Source organism: Delphinus delphis, chromosome 7, assembly GCF_949987515.2.
Source record: "Delphinus delphis chromosome 7, mDelDel1.2, whole genome shotgun sequence".
NCBI classification, from domain to species: domain Eukaryota; kingdom Metazoa; phylum Chordata; class Mammalia; order Artiodactyla; family Delphinidae; genus Delphinus; species Delphinus delphis.
In genome coordinates, this window is record NC_082689.1 from 21,037,187 (window position 1) to 21,061,643 (window position 24,457).

Genomic DNA, 24,457 nt, shown 5'->3' on the forward strand with positions numbered 1-24,457 from the left:
ATTTCGTCTAGTACTCCGTTGTTTTCCCTACTGTTGTAAACCTGTGACTAAGACTTTTTTGTCCAAGGAGACCTGGGACCAACAGGTCCGACCTTCCACTCTAATAATAGAGAAACATGTTAAACTTTAACCCTGAGATGAACAAAAATATACACCCAGAAAGAATGGCTTCTTGGTAGGGGTGACATCGCCTCCCCGTCTGGTCAACAGTTAAAGAAGCCCTCCCAAAGTTAACCTGGTTCCTTCCCTTTCTAGACTCTTTAAGGCTGTTGTTGTTCTTCTCATTTTGGCCCGTGTTTGTTTAACCTTTTGGTTAAGTTTGTGTCTTCTAGGCTCCAACAGTTTGAAGTAAGGCTCACTGTGGCTCAAGGAATTCAACCCATTCCAGCAGAGAGTGGCCCAGGTCCCTACAGGTCCTTGGAACAGTCAGCGAGGGACATCTACACCTCTAGGGTAGGCTACGGTCGGCGGCCCCCGTCCAGCAGGAAGAAGTTTCAGAAGAAGAGACCTTCGGCCCCTTCCCCCTTAAGAATAAGGGTGTAGGGGCTTCTCTGGTGGCGCAGTGGTTGAGAGTCTGCCTGCCGATGCAGGGGACACGGGTTCGTGCCCCGGTCCGGGAAGATCCCACATGCGGTGGAGCGGCTGGGCCCGTGAGCCATGGCCGCTGAGCCTGCACGTCCGGAGCCTGTGCTCCGCAACGGGAGAGGCCACAACGGTGAGAGGCCCGCGCACCGCAAAAAAAAAAAAAAATAGGGGTGTAGAATCTCTCCGGGGGAATGAGACAGGCTGCGGCCAGGGACCCTTTGCTGCCGCGCTTGCACCTGGACACACCTCTCCTCCAGCAACAGAATACAAAGAAACTGTATGGGACTAAAAATGACTGCGTGCATGACCAGGTGGGGCAAATTCTGGACAAAAGATACAAAAGATCGATAAAGCCCAACTGCCATTTCTGAAGAGCCAGAAGCAAAAACTGGGTGAAGGGAGCAAAGGCAGGGTACTGAGCATGCCCCCTGCACTCAACACCACCAGAGGGGTGGGCAAAACACCTAAGCCGCGCCTCCAGTCCGACCCCTGGACACACCCCCACCCTCGCCCCATATAAGGAACCTGCTTCTCCCCACCCTCGCAGTTCCCGAGCAAGCAAGGAAACCTGTTGTCACTCCTCCTTGCTGCAGCAGGGGCCCCAGTAAAACCTTACCTGACAAAAAGAAACCACACACACACCTTGCAGACAGTTACATACTTCGAATTTCATATGGTTACGATCATTCAACCCTTCAAGATTTGAGTACAGGATGGGTAGAGTTGTTACCGACCAGGGTTCTTGGCCTCCTTAATCAATAGAAATTGATCAGAGGCCAGACAAGAAATTCAGGCAAGGCTTTATTGGGGCCCCTGCTGCAGCAGCGGGGATCGAGAAGAAACAACAGGTCCCCTTGCTTGCTTGCTCCCTGAGTGGGAGCCAGCTGGTTCCTCTTATGGGGTGCGGGTAGGGGTGTGTCCAGGGGCCGGGCGGAGGGGTGGCTTAGAAGGTGTTGTGTGCAGGCGCATGTGCAGTGCCCTGCTTTTGCTCCTGGCTCTTCTAAAGTAGCAGCTGGGTTTTTTGGTCTCTTTGTGTCTTTTGTGCAGAATTTGCCCCAGCTGCGCATGCACGCAGTTATTTTTAGTACCGTATAGGTTCTTTGTATTTTGTTGTCCAGATGCAAGCACTGCAGCGAAGGGCCCCAGGTCCTAGCCTGTCTCACTGGGGCTCAAAGCAGCAGAAGTGATAACAATAACGCCAGCTGGCATGTTCTGGAAGGTACCATATGGTGGGCACTGTTCGGAGTATTTTACATGGATGTTCACATTTACTTTTCACTATGATCCTTTGAAATAGGAAGAATCATTATCTTCATCATTAGGATAAAGAGAGGAGGTCTTATTAGTTATGATAAGGAACATAGGTCTGGTTTCAAAGCAGGGCTCTGCTATTTACCCCTTGTGAGACCTCTGATAAGTTATTTTACTTTTCTCTGTGTCGGTTTCCTCAACTGTCAAATCTGAATAATTATAATACCTACCTCATGATGTTGTTGTAAAGAGCCAATGGGTTAAACACATGACAAGCGTTTGCCACAGTGCCGGGAACATAGTAAATACTATACAGTTGTAACTATTACTGTTATCATTTCAGATGGAGAGACTGCCACTCAGAGAAGTTAAGTACTTTGTCCAAGGGCACACAGCAGTGTGGTAGAACTAGAACTGAAATCCACATCTATCTGACCCCAAAGTAAGTTCTGTTAATTGTTGGCTTACACCACTCCAAGTCATAATATTTAGTGCACTGAACTAAATCACAGCAGAAGACGTTCTTAACTTGAAATCGGGTCTCTGGCACTTGGTCTAGGGCAGGCTCTCTGACTACCTTGTGGTATGATTTTGGGTTAGCCACGGTCCCTGCATGGCCTGGAGACCCACCTCCTGCCTCCCAGCACTGACCATCTTTACAATGAGGGGCTGGACAAGATGACCTCTAGGGTCCCATCCAGTTCTTGTGTTCTGTGATTCCAGGAAGAGTTTCCAGACGTTGAGTGCTGTTGGGGCAGAGGACTGACCGGGCAATTTGTGTTCTCACCATCCTGTAGACTTTTTGTGTGGAACAAAAGCAGTTCTCTCTTTACCCTCCCTGTTCTGTTATGCCAGCTCTGGCTATGTGATTCCAGAGAAAAAGCAAAAAGTCTAGTTTTCTGTGGTTGTGGGTAGTGGGAATATTTAAATTGAGTTTTGTTTTTATACATTTCTGCATTTTCTAATTATCTTTTATAATGAGTATGTAGTTATCATTGGAAAAAAAATTTTTTAAGTCCATTAGCAATGAGTACACCTAGCTCTCATCATGGTTTCTAATATCATTCTGTTACACGATGAAAGAAACCAGGGCTCCTTGGAGAAATGACTGATTCTAGGACTGGGGCAGAACATGTACAAGATGAGCCTGGAGCATCTTGTAGTGCCAGAAAGTAAAGGAGTGCTCACAACACAAAAAGCAGAAAAACCCTGCTGTGACGGAGCTGCGTCAAAGAGCCATGGGAACCAACTGAAAGAACTCCCAATGGATAAGTCTGGAAATTTTTGAGCAAAAAATAAAGTTTTATTGATTTTTAACCCAAAGTAGAAAATAAATGTCCATGAGTTCATGCTGATATAAATAAATGGTTGAATAAATAAATAAATGGGGGAGAATCTCTCTTGCAGAAGAATTCTAGATAATTTTTGTGGATTCTGTGCCCTCTAGGAAGGGGGATATAACTCCTCACTCCTTAAGTGTGGGCTGTGCAGAGTAACTTCTTCCAAAGAGCACAAAAAAGGGGAAAAAAAGTGTAACTTTAGAGTGGAGAAACCTGCCAAACAGGTCAAGGTCAATATCAAACAGTCGTAAATCATGGAGAGAGTGTGTCCCTCTGATAGATGTGGTGACAATGGCACTTTATTTCTGTGATCCTCCTCCCCCAAACCCATAACCCCAGTCTAGTCACAAAAAAAAAAATCAGACAAATTCCAATAGTGGGGTGTCCTACAAAATACTTGACCGGCACTCCCCCAAAGTGTTAAGATCATAAAAAGCAAGAGAGTCTGAGAAATTGTCACAGCCAAGAGGAGCTTAAGGCGACATGATGACTAAATGTAAAAATGAGATCCTGGAACAGAAGAAGTTAGGTAAAAACTAAGGCGCTCTGAATAAACTATACACTTAAGTTAATAATAATGTATCAATATTGGTTCATTGATTATAAGGAATGTACCATACTAATGTAAGATGTTAATAACAGGGGGAACTGGGTGAGAAAGTATATGGGAACTGTCTGTACTATCTCTTCAATGTCTTTATAAATCTAAAACTTTTCTAAACATAAAGTCTATTTGAAAAACAACAAGCCGAGGTCACCACAAGTCAACTCCCTGAAGACAGGGCCTCAGTTGTCCACCTCTGCATCCCAGGACTGAGCACAGAGCCTGGCACATCAGTGGTAATGGATATGTATTGAGTGGGGAAGTGTTACCTTGGATGGTATAATGGCGATGATGGGTTTTAAGGGTTTTATTTATCTGGGCTTCTCTGCCTTACAAGGTCAATCCACTTATGTTAGAACTAAAGAAAGGCTTTAGAGATAACATAGCTCCAACTGGAAACTGAAGCCCAGCGAGGTCCAATGACTTGCCCAAGGTCATACAGCCAATAAATGACTTCCAGACTAGTGCTCTTTCTACTATATCACAAGATTCAAGCTGTTTCCTCAGCTGCAAAATGAGTATACCATAACTTCTAAGGTTCTTGGGACGATTAAATAATTTCTGTGAGGTACCTGGTGGGCATTTCTGAATGATGGCTATTATTGTTGAGATGGTGATGATGATACATGATTTCAATGTCTCTTGATGCCTTTTCAATCCTATTTTCTGTTCTGCCACACTCAGGGAACTTCAACATATCTGCTTTCTACTTCTTCTTAAAAATATGCGCATCTCTTGTCTCCTTTAATTTCTTTAGCTTGAGCGCAATGAGACTATTATAGTCATGGCTACTGCCACCGACTACATGGCTACTGCCGATGGAGTAGGGTGTACTCAGTGTCCCTCAGTTTCACCAGAGGCTCCACCCACACGTTCTCTGTCCCTTTAGGGTGGAGGACGGCAAGGGGGCCAAGGGAGCAAGTCTGCTCCAGAAGAGAAACACACTGCCTTTGGGGGACTATTTCTGGAAACCTTTCCACCCAAACTATGCCCTGTCTCCAGAAAACGGAATTAAAACGTATTAGTGCAAACAAACAGGACTGGTGAAGGAGTGTTGAGAAACAAGCGCTTGGAAGTTCCCTGGTGGTCCAGTGGTCGGGACTCGGCACTTTCACTGTGGTGGCGTGGGTTCAATCCCTGGTCAGGGAACTAAGATCCTGCAAGCCGTGTGGCTTAGCCAAAAAACAAACAAACAAAAAACCCAAGCACTCTCATGGCCCTCCTGTTCCAGTCTGTGCTCTAGGCCAGGCAGGAGTGGTGCTCACTCGTCCAGGGTGGGTGGGTAAGCACGGCCAGCCTCGCACTGGGGCAGCCCGAGCTGAGATGAGCTCTCCTGAGCTGGCTCTAGAGTCTAATTCAGACCATCTTTTAGCACGTTTACCATCGCCCACCCCATCTCCTGTATAGCCTCCTATGTCTCTGGCCTTCAAATGGACAGAGAGAGCAAGGGAAGAGAGGATGCATGAGTAGAAATGCAGTAGAGTGCCTGAAAATGAGACACTCCATTATAAGAGGAAGTCGTTGGGACTCCCCTGGTTGGTGCAGTGGTTAAGAATCCACCTGCCAAGGCAGGGGACACAGGTTCGATTCCTGGTCTGGGAAGACTCCCACACGCCGTGGAGCAACTGAACCGTGGGCCACAACTACTGAGCCTGAGCTCTAGAGCACGTGAGCCACAACTACGGAAGTCCGCACGCCTAGAGCCCGTGCTCCGCAACGACAGAAGCCACGCACCACAACAAATGAAGAGTAGCCCCCGCTCGCCGAACTGGAGAAAGCCCGCGCGCAGCAACAAAGGCCCAAGGCAGCCAAAAATAAATAAATAAAAGAGGAAATTGTTCATGCTCAGAGCAGTTTTTTCAAAACTCAACACTTCACTTTAAATAGCAAGCTTGAGGATGTACAAGTAGCACTCTCACGAAATCAGCCCTAAGTGACTTCAGAGAACTGTGCGTGGAGTCTCCATTTGTCTTACCTGTGGGCTAATAAATCTCCACCCCCATCAGAGGATCATCAGGTGTAGAAGTTGTTAACTGTGATGTGTGCCCCTAAAAGTCCCAGTCAACACCTCCGCTGAGGGCTTCTCTGGTGGCGCAGTGGTTGAGAGTCTGCCTGCCAATGCAGGGGACACGGGTTCGTGCCCCGGTCTGGGAGGATCCCACATGCTGCGTAGTGGCTGGGCCCGTGAGCCATGGCCGCTGAGCCTGCGCATCCGGAGCCTGTGCTCCACAACGGGAGAGGCCACAAGAGTGAGAGGCCCGCGTACCGCAAAAACAAAACAAAACAAAAGCTCTGCTGAGTCACTCCTGCACAGGAGCCCTCAAAATTCACTTTTTGCCTTTAGAAAAATAAATAAGTTAAAAGTTGCCTCCAGAGAAGAGTTCTTGTAGCTGCTGCATTGACCAGCTCTCTTGGGGGCATATGGAACATTTTATTCTTGAAAGAAATCTGAGGTGCAAGCATCATGCTACACTCATCTCATGCTGGAGACAGAAAGGGCTTATCCCGGGGTCCCGGGGCCCATGTTGTTTCTTCACTTTGTGCCTGAAGAGCTCTTGCTCGCCCTTCTCTGATTGGCCACAGACAAGAGCAAAGTCTGCATAGAACTGTCAAAGAGTACTGTAAGCCAGGCTCCCCTGGGAAGAGCTGACTCAGCAAGAGGAGGGAGAGGCTGCCAAGGCCAAGGCCTGGACACCTGGAAAGAATCAGCTGTCTGAACTGGATTCAGCGCATGGACTCCTTCCTTCCTCTCTTCTCTCTACAAATTTACTTTAAATTCATTCTAGTGGTTGGTTGTTTTTTTGAATGGACATTTCATAGAGAATTGACACAGGCAGTTAAATCCATCAGGGTGGGAGTTACTCGGCACCTCTTAAAAGGGATAAGGGAGAGCAATATGAAATAATGGCCAAATGTATTATGTAAAATGAGCCATTGTCAGTATGAAGCATTTGATCCAATTTTTATAAAAGCAAATTCTCTGTATATTTACACAGATTTGTATACAAAGGGAATAAGTTACCAATGGCTTCATCCCAAATTGTTTATATTAGTTATTACCTCTAGGAAATAGGGCTAGGAGTAATGAGGATGTAGGACTTTCATTTTTTTATTTAGGCATTTCTAGATTAGTTCATTTTTCTATAAAATTTATAGTAGTGAATAGAGCAGTGGCTGAAGGGACAGGCTTTTCAATAAATGGTGCTGAGATAACTGCATATTCATATGGAAAAATATTAACCTTGACCTTATCTCACTCCACGTGCAAAAATAAACTCCAGTTGGATTGTACATCTAAACATTAAAAGCAAAACAATAAAGCTTCTAGAAGATGATATATTCATAACTTTGGTGTCATGGTTACACAGGTTTTTATTTTAAATAATATTTAAATAATATTTAATAATATTATAATTATTTTATAATATTTTGTTAAGCTGTAAATTTGTTTCATGAACTCTTTTGTATGTTCTGTTTCATCCCCCAAAAGAGAGGTTAAAAGGAAGAGGAAGAGTGCTTGGTACTCAATGTATCTGTTGAATGGGTTGGGGGGGGGATGTGGGCAGAGGGTGTTACAAAATCAGATAACTGTTAGCTGTCATAGTACCCCAAAGACCGTGACTCACAGGCTTCTCAATGCTTTCTGCTATGATGAGGAATCCATTTCTTTCGCTGAGACCCGCCCCCCCGGAAGACGCAGCACCAAAATAAAACATAGGTATGGGGGCTTCCCTGGTGGCGCAGTGGTTGAGAGTCCGCCTGCCGATGCAGGGGAGGCGGGTTCGGGCCCCGGTCTGGGAAGATCCCACATGCCGCTGAGCGGCTGGGCCCGTGAGCCATGGCCGCTGAGCCTGCGCGTCCCAAGCTTGCGCGTCCCGAGCCTGTGTGCCGCAACGGGTGAGGCCACAACGGTGAGAGGCCCGCGTACAGCAAAAAAACAAACAAAAAACATAGGTATGAGAGACTGAGCCAGTGAATCCTCTTTAAGCTTCTAAGCCTTTTTTTACATTGTAATCCTGAACTTGGTAAGAAGTCAGAGGATAGGGTAAAAAAATAAGGATAGACTTCTTTTCATCCCCTTTGCAGTTTAAATTTCACTAAAAAAGAGCTTCAGAAAACATTGTTTCCCATAGACAAGAATGCACAGATAAGGCAAAACCCAAGAGCCGGGAAGGAGGGGAGGGCATCTCCAGATCTGTTTCTCAGTTCTCCCTCTGACCTAGAAAAAGGCTCGTGGGAAGCCAAGACGGAAAAGACATGATTAATTCAAGCACAAGCGGATCAAGGCTAACAGGCTGCCTTTTGGAGTCTTCCTGACGCCGGCCCTAGAGGCAGAAATTAACCAGGGTCATTCAGGGAGCAAGACTTCACTTGCTGACCTGGTGAGCAGAGGCAAAGCAGCTGCAGTGGGCCTTTAAGGCGAACATTGATGGCGGGGAGAGGAGTGGTATGAGATGGCCCCAGATTTTCTTCAATCCAACTGACTTTTCCAGAAAACATGGGAGGCCACTCTGTGTGGCAGGCCCGGGGTGAATGCAGCAGGTTATCTGTTAATTTAACTTAGAAGTGATTCTTCTAAGTGGCACTGTATGTCTCAAAATCACCTACACATTCATTTTTCCTTTGAATTGTACCCCTTGTATCCTAGCCATATCCCTGGAGTAAGGAGGGACTATTAATAGAAGTAGGAAATGAGATCCTAAGCAATTAAAGAACTCGACCAAACGCCGCCAGTGGAGCCCATGGAGAAGCTGTACCCACACTCCCCAGAGGCTCTGATAAGGGTGGAGGGAGCAGCAGGCAGGAGGCAGCATCTCTGCAGATGTCTACAGACTCACAGGAGAAGGCTTCTTTTTTTTTTTTTTTGCGGTACGCGGGCCTCTCACCGCTGTGGCCTCTCCCGTTGCGGAGCACAGGCTCCGGACGCGCAGGCTCAGCGGCCATGGCTCACGGGCCCAGCCGCTCCACGGCATGTGGGATCTTCCCGGACCGGGGCACGAACCCGTGTCCCCTTCATCGGCAGGCGGACTCTCAACCACTGCACCACCAGGGAAGCCCCAGAGCTCCCACTCTTGAAGGGACTTAATACAGCTTATCTGATGAAACAGCAGCCACTGCTCTATGTTAATCACTCTTAGGAAAACATTTAAGTTGCTATTTAGGGGAAAATTATAGTAAAATTTATTTACTTATTTATGAATTTTATTTTATTTTTTTATATACAGCAGGTTCTTATTAGTTATCTATTTTATACGTATTAGTGTATACATGTCAATCCCAATCTCCCAATTCATCCCACCACTACCCCTCTGCTTTATCCCCTTGGTGTCCATACGTTTGTCCTCTACAGCTGTGTCTCTATTTCTGCCCTGCAAACCTGTTCACCTGTATCATTTTTCTAGATTCCACATACATGCATTAATACATGATATTTGGTTTTCTCTTTCTGACTTACTTCACTCTGTGTGACATCTCTAGATCCATCCACGTTTCTACAAATGACCCAATTTCTTTCTTTTTTATGGCTGAGTAATATTCCATTGTACATATGTACCACATCTTCTTTATCCATTCGTCTGTCAATGGGCATTTAGGTTGCTTCCATGACCTGGCTATTGTAAATAGTGCTGCAGTGAACACTGGGGTGCATGTGTCTTTTTGAATTATGGTTTTCTCTGGGTACATGCCCAGTAGTGGGATTGCCAGGTCATATGATAGTTCTATTTTTAGTTTTTTAAGGAACCTCCATACTGTTCTCCATAGTGGCTGTATCAATTTACATTCCCACCAACAGTGCAAGATGGTTCCCCTTTCTCCACACCCTCTCCAGCATTTGTTGTTTGTAGATTTTCTGATGATGCCCATTCTAACTGGTGTGAGGTGATACCTCATTGTAGTTTTGATTTGCATTTCTCTAATAATTAGTGATGTTGAGCAGCTTTTCACGTGCTTCTTGGCCATCTGTATGTCTTCTTTGGAGAAATGTCTATGTAGGTCTTATGCCCATTTTTGGATTGGGTTGTTTGTTTTTTTTAATATTGAGCTGCATGAGCTCTTTATATATTTTGGAGATTAGTCCTTTGTTGATTCATTTGCAAATATTTCCTCCCATTCTGAGGGTTGTTTTTTCATCTTGTTTGTAGTTTGCTTTGCAAAAGCTTCTAAGTTTCATTAGGTCCCATTTGTTTATTTTTATTTCCATTACCCTAGAAGGTGGATCAAAAAAGATATTGCTGGGATTTATGTCAAAGAGTGTTCTTCCTATGTTTTCCTCTAAGAGTTTTATAGTGTCTGGTCTTACATTTAGGTCTCTAATCCATTTTGAGTTTATTTTTGTGTATGGTGTTAGGGAGTGTTCTAATTTCATTCTTTTACATGTAGCTGTCCAGTTTTCCCAGCACCACTTATTGAAGAGAGTGTCTTTTCTCCATTGTATATCCTTGCCTCCTTTGTCATAGATTAGTTGACCATATGTGTGTGGGTTTATCTCTGGCCTTTCTATCCTGTTCCATTGATCTATATTTCTGTTTTTGTGCCAGTACCATATTGTCTTGATTACTGTAACTTTGTAGTATAGTCTGAAGTCAGGGAGTCTGATTCCTCCAGCTCCGTTTTTTTCCCCTCAAGACTTCTTTGGCTATTCGGGGTCTTTTGTGTTTCCATACAAATTTTAAGATTTTTTGTTCTAGTTCTGTAAAAAATGCCACTGGTGATTTGATAGTGATTGCACTGAATCTGTAGATTGCTTTGGGTAGTATAGTCATTTTCACAATGTTGATTCTTCCAATCCAAGAACATGGTATATCTCTCCATCTGTTTGTGTCATCTTTGATTTCTTTCATTGCTGTCTTATAGTTTTCTGAGTACAGGTCTTTTGTCTCCTTAGGTAGGTTTATTCCTAGGTATTTTATTCCTTTTGTTGCAATGGTGAATGGGATTGTTTCCTTAATTTCTCTTTCTGATCTTTCGTTGTTAGTGTATAGGAATGCAAGAGATTTCTGTGCATTAAAAATTTTGTATCCTGCAACTTTACCAAATTCATTGATTAGCTCTAGTAGTTTTCTGGTGACATCTTTAGGATTCTCTATGTGTAGTATTATGTCATCTGCAGACAGTGACAGTTTTATTCCTTCTTTTCCAATTTGGATTCCTTTTATTTCTTTTTCTTATCTGATTGCCATGGCTAGGACTTCCAAAACTATGTTGAATAATAGTGGTGGCACAGTGGTTAAGAATCCACCTGCCAATGCAGGGACACGGGTTCAAGCCCTGGTCTGGGAACATCCCACATGCCATGGAGCAACTAAGCCCATGTGCCACAACTACTGAGCCTGCACTCTAGAGCCTGTGAGCCACAACTGCTGAGCCCATGTGCCACAGCTACTGAAGCCCGCTTGCCTAGAGCCCAAGCTCCACAACAAGAGAAGCCACCACAATGAGAAGCCCGTGCACTGCAACGAAGACCCAACACAGCCAAAAAAAAAAAAAAAAAAAAAAAAATAGTGGCAAGAGTGGACATCCTTATCTTGTTCCTCATCTTAGAGGAAATGCTTTCAGTTTTTCACCATTGAGAATGATGTTTGCTGTGGGTTTGTCATATATGGCCTTTATTATGTTGAAGTAGGTTCCCTCTATGCCCACTTTCTGGAGAGTTTTTATCATAAATCGGTGTTGAATTTTGTCAAAAGATTTTTCTGCATCTATTGAGATGATCATATGGTTTTTATTCTTCAATTTGTTAATATGGTGTATCACATTGATTGATTTGTGTATATTGAAGAATCCTTGCATCCCTGAGATAAATCCCACTTGATCATGGTGTATTTTTTTAATGTTGTTGGATTCTGTTTGCTAGTATTTTATTGAGGATTTTTTGCATCTATATTTATCAGTAATATTGGTCTGTAATTTTCTTTTTTTGTAGTATCTTTGTCTGATTTTGCCATCAGGGTGATAGTGGCCTCATGGAATGAGTTTGGGAGTGTTCCTTCCTCTGCAATTTTTTGGAGGAGTTTGAGAAGGATGGGTGTTAGCCCTTCGCTAAATGTTTGATAGAATTCACCTGTGAAACCATCTGATCCTGGACTTTTGTTTGTTGGAAGATTTTTAATCACAGTTTCAATTTCATTACTTGCAACTGGTCTGTTTATATTTTCTATTTCTTCTTGGTTCAGTCTTGGAAGATTATACCTTTCTAAGAATTTGTCCATTTCTTCCAGGTTGTCCATTTTATTGGCATAGAGTTGCTTGTAGTAGACTCTTAGGATGCTTTGTATTTCTGTGGTGTCCTTTGCAACTTCTCCTTTTTCATTTCTAATTTTATTGATTTGAGTCCTCTCCTTTTTCTTGATGAGTCTGGCTAAAGGTTATCAATTTTGTTTATCTTCTCAAAGAATAAGCTTTTAGATTTATTGATCTTTGCTATTGTTTTCTTTGTTTCTATTTCATTTATTTCTGCTCTGACCTTTATGACTTCTTTCCTTCTACTAACTTTGGGTTTTGTTTGTTCTTCTTTCTCTAGTTCCTTTAGGTGTAAGGTTAGATTGTTTATTTGAGATTTTTCTTGTTTCTTGAGGTAGGCGTGTATAGCTATAAACTTCCCTCTTAGAACTGCCTTTGCTGCATCCCATAGGTTTTGGATCAGTGTGTTTACATTGTAACTTGTCTCTAGGTATTTTTTGATTTCCTCTTTGATTTCTTCAGTGATTTCTTGGTTATTTAGTAATGTATTGTTTAGCCTCCATGTGTTTGTGTTTTTTACATTTTTTTCCCTATAATTGATTGCTAATCTCATAGTGTTGTGGTTGGAAAAGATGCTTGAAATTATTTCAGTTTTCTTAAATTTACCGAGACTTGATTTGTGACCCACTATGTGATCTATCCTGGAGAATGTTCCATGTGCACTTGAGAAGAAAGTGTAATCTGCTGTTTTTGGATGGAATGTCCTACAAATATCAATTAAATCTGTCTGGTCTATTGTGTCATTTAACACTTGTGTTTTATTAATTTTCTGTCTGGATGATCTGTCCATTGGTGTACGTGAGGTGTTAAAAGTCCCCCACTATTATTGTGTTACTGTCGATTTCCTCTTTTATAGCTGTTAGCAGTTGCCTTATGTATTGAGGTGCTCCTATGTTGAGTGCATATATATTTATAATTGTTATATCTTCTTCTTGGATTGATCCCTTGATCATTATGTAGTGTCTTTCCTTGGCTCTTGTAACATTCTTTATTTTAAAGTCTATTTTATCTGATATGAGTGTTGCTACTCCAGCTTTCTTTTGATTTCCATTTGCATGGAATATCTTTTTCCATCCCCTCACTTTCAGTCTGTATGTGTCCCTAGTTCTGAAGTGGGTCTCCTGTAGACAGCGTATATATGGGTCTTGTTTTTGTAACCATTCAGTGAGCCTGTGTCTTTTGGCTGGAGCATTTAATCCATTCACATTTAAGGTAATTATCAATATGTATCTTCCTATTACCATTTATTAATTGTTATGGGTTTGGTTTTTTTTTGTTTTTTTGCAGTACGCGGGCCTCTCACTGTTGTGGCCTCTCCTGTTGTGGAGCACAGGCTCCAGACGCGCAGGCTCAGTGGCCATGGCTCACAGGCCTAGCTGCTCCGTGGCATGCGGGATCCTCCCGGACCGGGGCACGAACCCGTGTCCCCTGCATCGGCAGGCGGACTCTCAACCACTGCGCCACCAGGGAAGCCCTGATCCTTCATTTTTAAAAATACTCTTTGGAAATAAAGAAGGATCAAATTAGTAATACTAATACAACACATATGTGCCCTGTGTTACATTTCTATTGGACGGAGCTGCTCTAAGCCAGGGGTTAGCAAACTATGATCTGTGGGCCAAAGCCTGCTCTCTGCCTGTTTTTGTATGGCCTGTGAGCCAAGTACAGTTTTTATGTTTTTAAATGGTTGAAAATAATAGTCATTTGCGACACATGAAAATTATGAGAAGCTCAAAATTGTGTCCATAACAGAATTTTATTGGAAAAGAGCCACAGTCACTTGTTCCGGATTATCTAATGGTTGATTTTGCACCACAGAAGCAGAGCTGAGTAGTTCCAACACAGACATCCTGGCTCATAAAGCCCAAAGTAAGTACTATCTGGCTATTTATAGAAAAAGCTTGTCAACCCCTGCTCTAAACCCTCAGCTTACTGTATTTTTTTCATAGAACATAGAACTATTGCCTCTCCTGTTACATGGTAACTTTGGCAAAGGCGTGTACTTTCTTCTCTTCTTTGGTGATTTGCTGCCAGCACCTAGAGAACAGCGCCTGGCACACATGAGGTGCTCTATAAATATTTGTTGAATCAATACATTTTACAAATCTAGATTTCGGGTCCTGTGTAGGAAGCACCTCGTTAATTAAAGAACATGAATCACCACTACTACAGCCTACTGTCTGTTTCTCAGTAGGTTAAGCTAAGGTTAATTAAGACCCAAGCAAACCCACACATAATGAAAGGAAATGCTGACACATGCCTGGGAACCCGCCGGGCTTGGAGACAGAGACCAACACTGTGGTAATGACCAGAGGAGCATAGCCTTTCCAAAACGGTGCCTCATTTTATTTTAATAAATTACATGATTTTGAATGCATTTTTGGCCCCTCTTACAGAGGAGAGGTGAAGCTGTCCCAGTTATCAAAAAATTCAAATCTGCTCTTCTTCAGCGGACTGCCTGTCAATGTGCTCTCGTCCAGTGTGTCTCCTGTGTCCTGGGAACCACTTCCTGGGTCAAATGACTCCGCTGCCTCCAGGAGCTCCATATCGCTTCCGTCTTCCTCAAAGGACTTCTGGAAAAAGTCATAGATCCTCTGCTGCTTTGGGTCCTTCACCAGAGGAAGAAAAGACAAAGACATCAGCACCCAGGCACCAACACTGACCCTCCCCCCACCACTGTGGGACCAGCTCAGTAAACTATCACTCAAGCAGCCTCACTGCCTTTGTGTCTAGCTTCTTAGCTTCTCTGCTGCTTGCTGGGTAAAGAAGGAAAAACAGAAAACGAACGGTTGTGAAAGCGACACAGGACCTGCTCTCACACTAATTTATGTTGGGAATGTTTTCTCCCTTCTAGCTTTACAAATCAGTATTTCAATATTGAAACAGCTCCCAAGCCTTTCTCCACTAAGAGGTTAGTTAGCCTGTAATTCAACTCCCGAATTGGTGTGTTCAGCCATGGCTTATACCTAATTCTCTGAGTGGTTATAAAACACACACTTAACATACTGATAAGTAGATACATGTACCTGATTCTGACTACCCTCAAGTTACAAACGATCAAAATGCCTTCCAACTGCATCTATGCATTGACAACGATGGTGTAGTGCGAAAATCACACCCAGCTGTTATGACCACGGCAGATGACGGGCTTGCTCTCACCCCTTTGCTGACCTCTCCTCTGTCTAAATTCCTAACCCTGGCCATCATTCAACCCAGAGGCACATATTCAGTATCTCCACTGACCTCCCACAGGTCCATAAAACTAAACCTGTCTAAAAACCACAACCATCTGTCATCTCACTCCTGCATCCCCAAAGCAGGTCCTGTTCCCTAGTTTTGATGGTCTCGCACTATTCTCATAGTACCCCTAGCTTGCAATCACCAGGGCATCCTGACTCCGGATCTCACCCATCAAACTGCATCAGGTTGGTTTCTCCGTCTGTTCCCTCCCAGATACTTCGCAGGCAGGCTCTTTTCTTGGGCCACATTGCTTTGTACCTGCCTGAATCTGAAATGGCTTCACTGCACTTCCCACCTCAGGCCTCTTCCCACGTCAACTGCTCACCGGTCTTTTCCAGGCTAATTTTTCCCTACAGACTATCCTCTAACAAGATTTTCCTGTCACATCGTTGGGCACCCCTGTGCCTACCTCATCAAGTCTAATGCTGCTTCCCTGGCTTTCCAGGCCCTTTGGAGTCAGGTCTCAACCTAACTGGCCACTATTTCTTTGCTTTCACAGAAGCCCTCCACACTAGCGAAGTTCTTGAAAACTGATCCTGCAAGGACTTTAGATTATTCAATAATCTGTACCCTACATTCTCTCGCCTTTCAGGATCCTAGCTATTCAGATGGGAAGTGACATTAAAGGTCATTAAGGTCAGCCCCACACCAGCCGCATGTCCTCCTCTGTGATATCAGCTTTTGTCTGAGCAACTGCAAGGTCGAGGAAATGCCGCCCACGAGGCAGCCTACTCCAGGTAGAAACAGCTGTCCATGTGCATTTGAGGACGTGATGGCAACGCTATGTGCTAACTTGGAGCACGCATAATTAAAGGGAAGCAAGTTCCAAGATCAGACAGTATTTCACTTCCCTTCCCAGCAGGCAGGCAGACATGACCTCTTCTGCTTTTGGCTCCTATACAGGAGGCAACACTTTCTTTTCCTAATAGTTGATACAGTTTTCAGCCCTATTTTAATTTTTTTAAGTGATATAATTATTAATCAAAATAAATATTGATAAACTCCATTTGTACTTTAGGCAGAAATTCTTTTTTTTTTATTAATTTATTTTTGGCTGCATCGGGTCTTTGTTGCTGTACGTGGGCTTTCTCTAGTCACGGAGAGTGGGGGCTACTCTTTGTTGTGGTGCGCGGGCTTCTCGTTGCGGTGGCTTCTCTTGTGGTGGAGCACGGGCTCTAGGCGCACAGGCTTCAGGAGTTGCGGCTCGTGGGCTCTAGAGCACAGGCTCAGTTAGTTGTGGCTCGTGGGCTCCAGAGCACAGGCTCAGTTAGTTGTGGCGCACAGGCTCAGTAGTTGGGGCTCGCGGGCTGTAGAGCACAAGCTCAGTAGTTGTGGCGCACGGGCTTAGTTGCTCTGCGGCATGTGGGATCCTCCCGAACCAGGGCTCGAACCCGTGTCCCCTGCACTGGCAGGCAGATTCTGTGCCACCAGGGAAGTCCCTAGGCAGAAATTCCTAACTCATTCAAAGCAACTGAGGGTCAGGCCAGTATAAATAAATGAGTTATAAATAAACCTATTCTTATTAGTTGAGAAGCCTTTAAAAATAAGGCTTTTTTTTTCAAAGGGCACATAACAACCAAGGCTCTGTCAAAACAGTCACCATTCAACTGAATTAGACAGTTCTTCAAAAAGTTTAAAAGGAAGGTTGTCTTAAAATTGGCTTATTAATTATAAGGATAGTTTATACCCTGTGTTTAAAAATATGATCTCCCCTGAGTCTTATTTATCCCAATAATTACATTACGAAGAAAGAATTTAGTTGCAAGCAAATGTAAATGAAAGATTATATCCTCAGACAAGTCTTAGCATCACCTACAAGATCGTGTCGACCTGACAGCTTCTGATGCTCGGCAATTCCACAGGAGGGAGGCGGCATGTCAGCTTCCTGAAGCGCAGGGCCACCTTTCTACACGAGGCTGAGACCTCTGTCCATGCTCTCGTTAGAAATAACCCCCCAGGGGTCGCCCTCCATCAGGCAGGACCTCCCGAGTTCTCACCCTCCTTGTCAACCACCCGAGCAGGTGAAAGAAGACCAGCCTTTGGGAGTCTTTGCACCTCTGGCTCCTCTACCTTGCTTCACTGAAATGGAGGGGGAAGGGCTGTGGCAGCCATGGGGCTGGAGAGCTAGGCCAGGGCAGGCCTGCTGGGCCCTGGGCTGCCCTCTCCAGAGGCAAACAGGCCTCCTCTCAGCACCTCTGACAAGGCCCCACCTGGTCACGGAAGGATGCTCACCAGCCTCTTACTCTCCTTGACAGTAAGAGGGGCCGTCGCACAGGGAATGCTGGCTGAGTCTGGAAGCCTTCCGCCTGGGCTGGCTTCAAGTGACCCATGACTGCGGGAGAGTCTTGCTGCTCCGCAAGCCTCTGCTCACCCCTTTATAAAATGGGGAGTCACTGAGGATAAGGTGCAGCAACAGAGGGGAAAATATGCTACACAGAAGCAACAGCCTATGTGAAACACTCCCCATTCCACGCTGGGGATGTGTTTGGGTGCTGTTGCTATGTGCTGCTTGCAACAATTCAGCTGTTGCCATGGGGCGTTTTCTGTCCGTTTCTAATGGCCTGATGGAAGAGGCAGCATCTGGAGGCCGTGGTTTTGAGGAGGGCATGTCAGAAGCAGCAGGAGTCAATGCCAGCACTTCTCCATAAACAGACGCACACACACAGATTGACCCGAGAACGAATGCAACCATCATTTTAGCTCCCCAGCTGGGGGAGGTCCCCAGGAGTGATTCACACCTTCCCGCTCAGGACCTCTGGACACCCCAGTGGCAGGGAGCCACATGCTGGTGTTACCTTGTAGAAATAATCTGCGGCTTCTGTCATTTCTGAAAAATTGGTCTCAGAAAGCCCGGCTTCACCCAGAACTTTAATCTTCTCTTGAATCAGGGGCCTGTTGGGGAGAAATGAGCTGCAGTGGAAACAACCTGCACAGAACCAGCAGACTGATTATAGCGAGACCAGCCCCTGTCCTTATGAGACACGCTCACTGTTTCACATCTCTCCATCTCTTCAGGCACAAACGCCCATCCTGAAATACTGACCTCCTCTCTATTGTAAACCAACCAAGTCAGGGCTCACATCGTCAGGCTCAAAATTCTTTCTACTGGAAGATGTGTAGGAAATAAATGCTACTGCAACAAAAATTTGAACCTGGCACTGTTATGAGCTGCTCAGTTAACAAATCCATTAACAGAAAGGGAAGTAGGGGCAACCCACACGCAAAATAAAGGTAAGATGCCTTAGTCATAATGCTGGAAACAGAGATAGGTAGTGGAAACTAATAAGATAATCAAGAAACAATATGAGGAAGGAGGAAATGGAACTGGGGAGGGAGCATTTGGGGAGTTTTTGCCTAAGTGATGGACATGAAACCCCAGAGTTAAAAATCTGACCCCATCTCTGCTAAGGAAGCACTACACAGCCCAGGGTGAGCCACTTTCCCCCGCTGGCCCAGCAGCAGCACTCTAAGACGTGGCCTTACGGAACCAGCACACCTCCCAAGGGGCCAGGGGGGCAGTCTCCCTGACTCAGCAAACGCCTTCACATCTGGGAACAGAGTGTTTTACAAACAAAATTCCACCTACATTGCATCCCAATAAGTTCTCCTCCCTTGTCTCAGGTCAGTGGGAAGGAGCCACATCCCCTTATTCCTACAGGATTTCCTCATGCCTCCTGCAGCCACCAGTTAACACTATGCAGGAGGTCAAACAGGGTCATGAGGAAAGGGGGAGCGCACTACTAGCAGGTCTCCTGTGTGGATCCCTGGAAACCTGCCCCAAAGCACAGGCTCTTAGGGAGCAAAGGAAATACGTCATCGGTGTCGACCCAACTGCCGGGCCAGCCAGGGGCCTCACCAAAGGTAGTCATCAGCCGTGCCTCTTGCCACCAGGTAGTGGATGCCCACAGAGCTCGACTGCCCGATGCGGTGCACCCGGTCCTCGGCCTGCATCAGCACCTGCGGGGCGGGGATCGGGACGCATGTCAGTCAAGGCTGGAAGCTGCTCAGCCCACCACAGCAGGTGGCCTCTTGCCCCGGAGCCTCACCACAACCCTTCCTCCTCACTGCGTGTCACGTGGCAGGGGGCCTGCAAGCCTCTGTCCACAAACGGTCTGTCATCTGACAAAAGGGAAAAGCAAGCACAATACTGGTCAGCAGGGGGGACCTCGATCTGCAGCTGGGTAGCTGTGGATGACCCTTCAGGGCCGGGCCAGCTGCTGGGCGCTGCAGAGGGAGAGCCAGCTTCAGCTCTGCCACCAGCTGTGACGAAGGAGACCCGGCACACTGCCACTCTTCCTCCATGGAATGAAAAGTTATCTTCTAAACAGATAGAGATACCGCGTCCAGGGAGAGGCCATATATGATCAGGGGGTAGGGTGGCTTTTTTATATGGTGGAAAAACCCTACAACGAATAATGAAAACCAAGAACATGGTTTCCACTATAAAATGCCTTCACGCTCTAAGCCCAGCCATCGTTACAGCCGTCGCCAACGTGTGGTCGATGAGAGCCACACCGGTCAGAACATCAGAAGGGAAAGAACTTCTTTCTGGGGTTGAGGAGAAAACTTTGAGTCCAAACAAATGTCTTCCACCTGCTGCCACAGCTGATCAGATAAGGCCAGTGGGCACCCTGGGCGTGTTCAGGGAATACCCACCGCAGTCGCCCTATTGTGGCCCCACAGGTAAAGTGGCTCCCGGGGGCGGTTGATAAAAAGGCGCTGAGGCTGGGAAGCCAGAGGCCTGAGGCCAGGGCTGCCACGTGCTCCCCTTAAGTGACAGCTGTGCTCTTGAGCTCTCTGTGCTCCAATTTCTTCCTGGAGACACGGATCATGAGACTCCTAAAACTTCAATCTTCCCATTGGTAATAAGATGGTCGATAAGCCTACTACTTAGCAGGTTGTTGTGAAGACCTAATAGCTGGCCAATGGATGTGTAAAGTATAAGCGTGTTTACCAGGCCTAACAGAAACAGAGGGAAGATGACGCAGGCACCAGGGACAGCGCACAGAAGCCCCACTCGCCATCCCCCCCCCCCCACCAATTGGCTCTCTCTGCCAGCAGGCAGGAGTACGCCCCTCACCCCTGGGTTCCAAAACAGCTCCGCGAACACCACCAGGTCAGCCGAGGAGAAGGTGAGGCCCATGTTGGCGGCGGTGATGGACAGCACGGCCACGGCGGGCCCCTCCGACAGCTGGAACTGCTGGCACAGGTCCTCACGGTCGGCCGAGGAGGTGGAGCCGTCGATGCGGATGCGCTTCACACGCTGCGGGAACAGGAGAGGGAAGCAAGGTGGGCGCAGGTGCGGGGCCTCGGCAGCACAGCTCCAGGGACACAGCCCCGCGCTGCTCTGGCTCCAAGCCGGGTGGAGCATCAAGCTCGCCACTCCGTACTGCTTTCCGAGCTTCCTTCCTGGTCTTTCCTTTCCTTTCATAATTGAAACTTGTGTTGAGATAACTGTAGGCTCGCATGTAGTTTAAGCAATAATACAGAGAAGGATTCCTCGTATGATTTGCCCAGTTTCCTCCACTGGGAATATCGGTAAAACTATAGCATAATATCACACCCAGGATACTGACTTTGATACAGTCCACTGACCTTATCCAGATTTCCCCAGTTTCACTTAAACTCCTGGGTGTGTGTGTTCTATACAACTTTATCTCGAACGTGGGTTTTCACGTATCTGCCTTCACAGTCGAGACAGTGAACAGTTCTAACCGCACAGGGATGCTCTGTAGCCCATTTAGAGCCCTGCCCGCCTCCCTCCTGCTTCCCCCTCACCCACCCAGTCCCTACTAATCTGTCTTATGATTTTTTTTTTTGCGGTACGCGGGCCTCTCACTGCTGTGGCCTCTCCCGTTGCGGAGCACAGGCTCCGGACGCGCAGGCTCAGCGGCCATGGCTCACGGGCCCAGCCGCTCCGCGGCATGTGGGATCTTCCCGGACCGGGGCACGAACCCGTGTCCCCTGCATCGGCAGGCAGACTCTCAACCACTGCGCCACCAGGGAAGCCCTGTCCTGCATTTCTAAAATGTTCCATTTCAGGAACATTTATAAATGGAGTCAAACACTGTGCAACCTTTGGGGCTGGGCTCTTTTCACTCAGCATCATCGCCCGGAGAGCCACCCCTGTCGTTGCACGTACAGTTGGTTCACACACACCTGTAGCTCATTCCTTCTCATTGCTGAGCAGTGTTCTGTGGCAGGGATGTACCATGGTTACCTATTCACCTTGGGCAGGACATGTGGGTTGGTTCCAGCTTTGCACTACTACAAATAAAGCTGCCCTGAACATTGGTGTACAAGTGAATGTAACTTTTCACTCCTCTGGGACAACTGCCCTGAAATCAACTGCTGAGTTGTATCTGATAGTTGCATGCTTAGCTCAGCTTATTTTCTTTAAAAAAACAATTTTTTATTTGCAATTAAAAATTTAATTTTAATATATATATATTAAATGCCTTATAACCTTATGTAGTTATGTCTTGTTATTCACAGTAGTTATGTTCTATATAGTCATTATTATAAAATCTGAAGTAGCAAATCCTGAATAATTTCCCCTACGGGAAACACAGGATTAGGTTCCTGAGATCAGCTTATTTTAAGTGGCATTTATTGTTTTCTAATGATAAAGACAGACATTATGAGGAAAATAAATTACCAATCTATTTTTTCCCATCATTCTTTTCTCAATGTGTTTGCTACATCTTTTAAATAAAAAGTTCTATATCTTGCTTTTCTCTGACAAACATTATATCGTAAATAAACTAAATTATTAAAATGTTTTCTAAAACATGATTTCTAATGGCTGTGTAATAGTTCATTATGCAACAATAGTATACTTTAACCATTTATCTATTTCCTCACATTTGGGTGGGTTTCCACTTGTCACTAAAAAAGGATGGGCTGTCTGCATGTCTCAACTAAGAAGTCTGCATGCTGCAACTAAAAGACCCCGCATGCTCCTACTAAAGATCCCACATGCCGCAACAAAGATCTCGCATGCTGCAACTAAGACCTAACGCAGCCAAAATAAAAAAAAAAAGGATGGGTTGGCAAATGTCCACCAACAGGTGAGTGGATAAAGTGTGGTACATGCATACAATGGAATATTACTCAGCAATAGAAAGGAATGAACTGTTGATACATGCAGTAACATGTATGAATCTCAAAATATGTTGAGTAAGAGAAATAAGATTAAAAAAAAGGAGTACACACTGTATGATCCTGTATGACTCCACATTTATATAAGGCTCCAAAAATGTGAACTAATCTACAGCCACAGAGAGCAGATCAGTGGTGGCCTGGAGATGGGAGGATGGGGAGAAACGGGGATTACAAAGGACAGGAGGAAACTTCCGGGGCTGACGGATATATTCACTACTGTGTGGCTGTTAGCAAGACTGGCGCCATCTTGGGCCCGTGCAGTTCCTCCTGTCCTTCCAGTGGCCTTACCTAGGGCTGTCCTGTAGTGAACCTCTTCTTTGTCATCTAGGGCTTCGTAGTTAATAGATACTGTTTAATGATCTTTGGGTCCAGGTGGCCTGTATGCTCGGTTAGTCTCCAGTGATGACAACCTTCACTGACGCACTCCTGATGCTCAGGAGACTAGTAACCCACCATAGATCTGGACTTAGGAATGCACTTCCTGTCTCCAAGCACACACCCCTATACTCTAGGTTAACTATAATTGTCCCAGTGGCTCCTCAGCATTGCGGAGTGCAGCTCAAATGCTCTGGATCACCATCCACCCAGGCCTACCCTCCATGTAAGTTACCCTTTAATAAATGGATCCACTGATGGTATGGAGCTGCCTGCCTTGTTTTCAGGTCTCAAGATACCTTCTCAGTTCAGTGGGCACTTTCTGTTCCTTCTGTGCAACAACTACCTCCACTCTTGCTCAACTGTATACTTCAAATATGTGCAGTTCATTGCATGGTAATTATACCTCAATAAAGCTATTAAAATAAAACATTTTAAAAGAGGGGTTGGGGGGCTTCCCTGGTGGCGCAATGGTTGAGAGTCCGCCTGCCGATGCAGGGGACACGGGTTCGTGCCCCGGTCCGGGAAGATCCCACATGCCGCGGAGCGGCTGGGCCCGTGAGCCATGGCCGCTGAGCCTGTGCATCCGGAGCCTGTGCTCCGCAACGGGAGAGGCCACAACAGAGAGAGGTCCACGTACCGCAAAATAAATAAATAAATAAATAAATAAATAAAAGATGGGTTAAAACAAACCTGTTCATGGTTCTACAAGCAAGAAACATTATTCGGAAAGTCGACAGAAATGTTTCCGGAAACCTTCACCTCATTTCTTTGCTCAGATCTGACCTTGGCCTGCTTAGCAGTCGACACACAAACAAGAAAAGCATCCTGTGCTGAATTTCAAAGGGAGCTTACCTTCCTCTCCAGCTCATTAGTAACTGCATCCAAAACCACCTTATGGTGTGCAAACACTAGAAACTTCTCTCTTCCACTTTCCAGTAGGTCCAGGATATATTCACTGCATTTGACAATGACAACACAATAAATTAAACACATACGCAATCCAGCTGAGATTAATTACTGAAAAGTGCATCTGTAGCAGATACCTTCTGGGAACCTGCCTCCCCAGCTCATTCTCTCCTCCTCTGAGAGCTGACCTCTCCCCCTTGCCCTCAGGAACTGTGGAGAAGTCATCTTCCGCCATATGCAGAAAGAGTTCTTCCATACTTTTTAGTCATCTCCCAAACCCAAATAAATCAAAGTATCCTTATGTTTTACGTGTCTCTGATAGGTTACTGAAACATTCTTATTATTACCTGGGATCATACAAGATAATTAACAGTTTGCACTTTGGCTGCTACTATCATTATAATGTGTTTTCAATAAAAATTGAAGTGTTGTTTACAGATCTGAAAATGCCTGGGCAGGGACTGAGGGATTCTTGACAGTAATAAATTTCTGGCAATGTAGAATTGAGACGTAAGTAACAATACTGAAGAGACGTCAGGGATCGCCCTCCAGCTCCCTCCCACATCAGACTGCAAACCACAGGGCCAGCAGTTAAGGCAGTGGTATAAGTGAATTCTTTTTTCCAAGGCCAAGGAATATGGGTGAAAAGGCCTTGTTTACATGGTCTTCATTCTGCTTTTAATTTACTTCTCTCCTCCATCCACTGTGTTTTTTCTTGACTTTCTGCTCCTTATCTTTAGCTGTGGCC

The 24,457-nt window shown here is 45.5% G+C and overlaps 1 protein-coding gene and 1 long non-coding RNA gene across 2 annotated transcripts in view; one reads left to right on the plus strand and one right to left on the minus strand.

Moving 5' to 3' along the window:
* Positions 1-607: 607 nt before the first annotated feature.
* LOC132428018 (uncharacterized) lies at positions 608-3,192 on the plus strand. Its single transcript, XR_009520054.1, has 3 exons — positions 608-715; positions 2,180-2,278; positions 2,920-3,192. It is a non-coding gene; the product is annotated as an uncharacterized lncRNA (long non-coding RNA).
* A 10,576-nt stretch (positions 3,193-13,768) lies between these two features.
* The window catches only part of SMARCAL1 (SNF2 related chromatin remodeling annealing helicase 1), a 52,436-nt gene continuing 41,747 nt past the window's right edge, over positions 13,769-24,457 (minus strand). Inside the window, exons 14-18 of the mRNA XM_060016145.1 lie at positions 23,656-23,758; positions 20,342-20,524; positions 19,118-19,218; positions 18,057-18,153; positions 13,769-14,630 (exon numbers count right to left, since the gene is read on the minus strand). Of these exons, the coding sequence (XP_059872128.1) occupies positions 14,412-14,630; positions 18,057-18,153; positions 19,118-19,218; positions 20,342-20,524; positions 23,656-23,758 (703 nt within the window). The 3' untranslated portion in view covers positions 13,769-14,411. The remainder of the gene's footprint in view (positions 14,631-18,056; positions 18,154-19,117; positions 19,219-20,341; positions 20,525-23,655; positions 23,759-24,457) is intronic.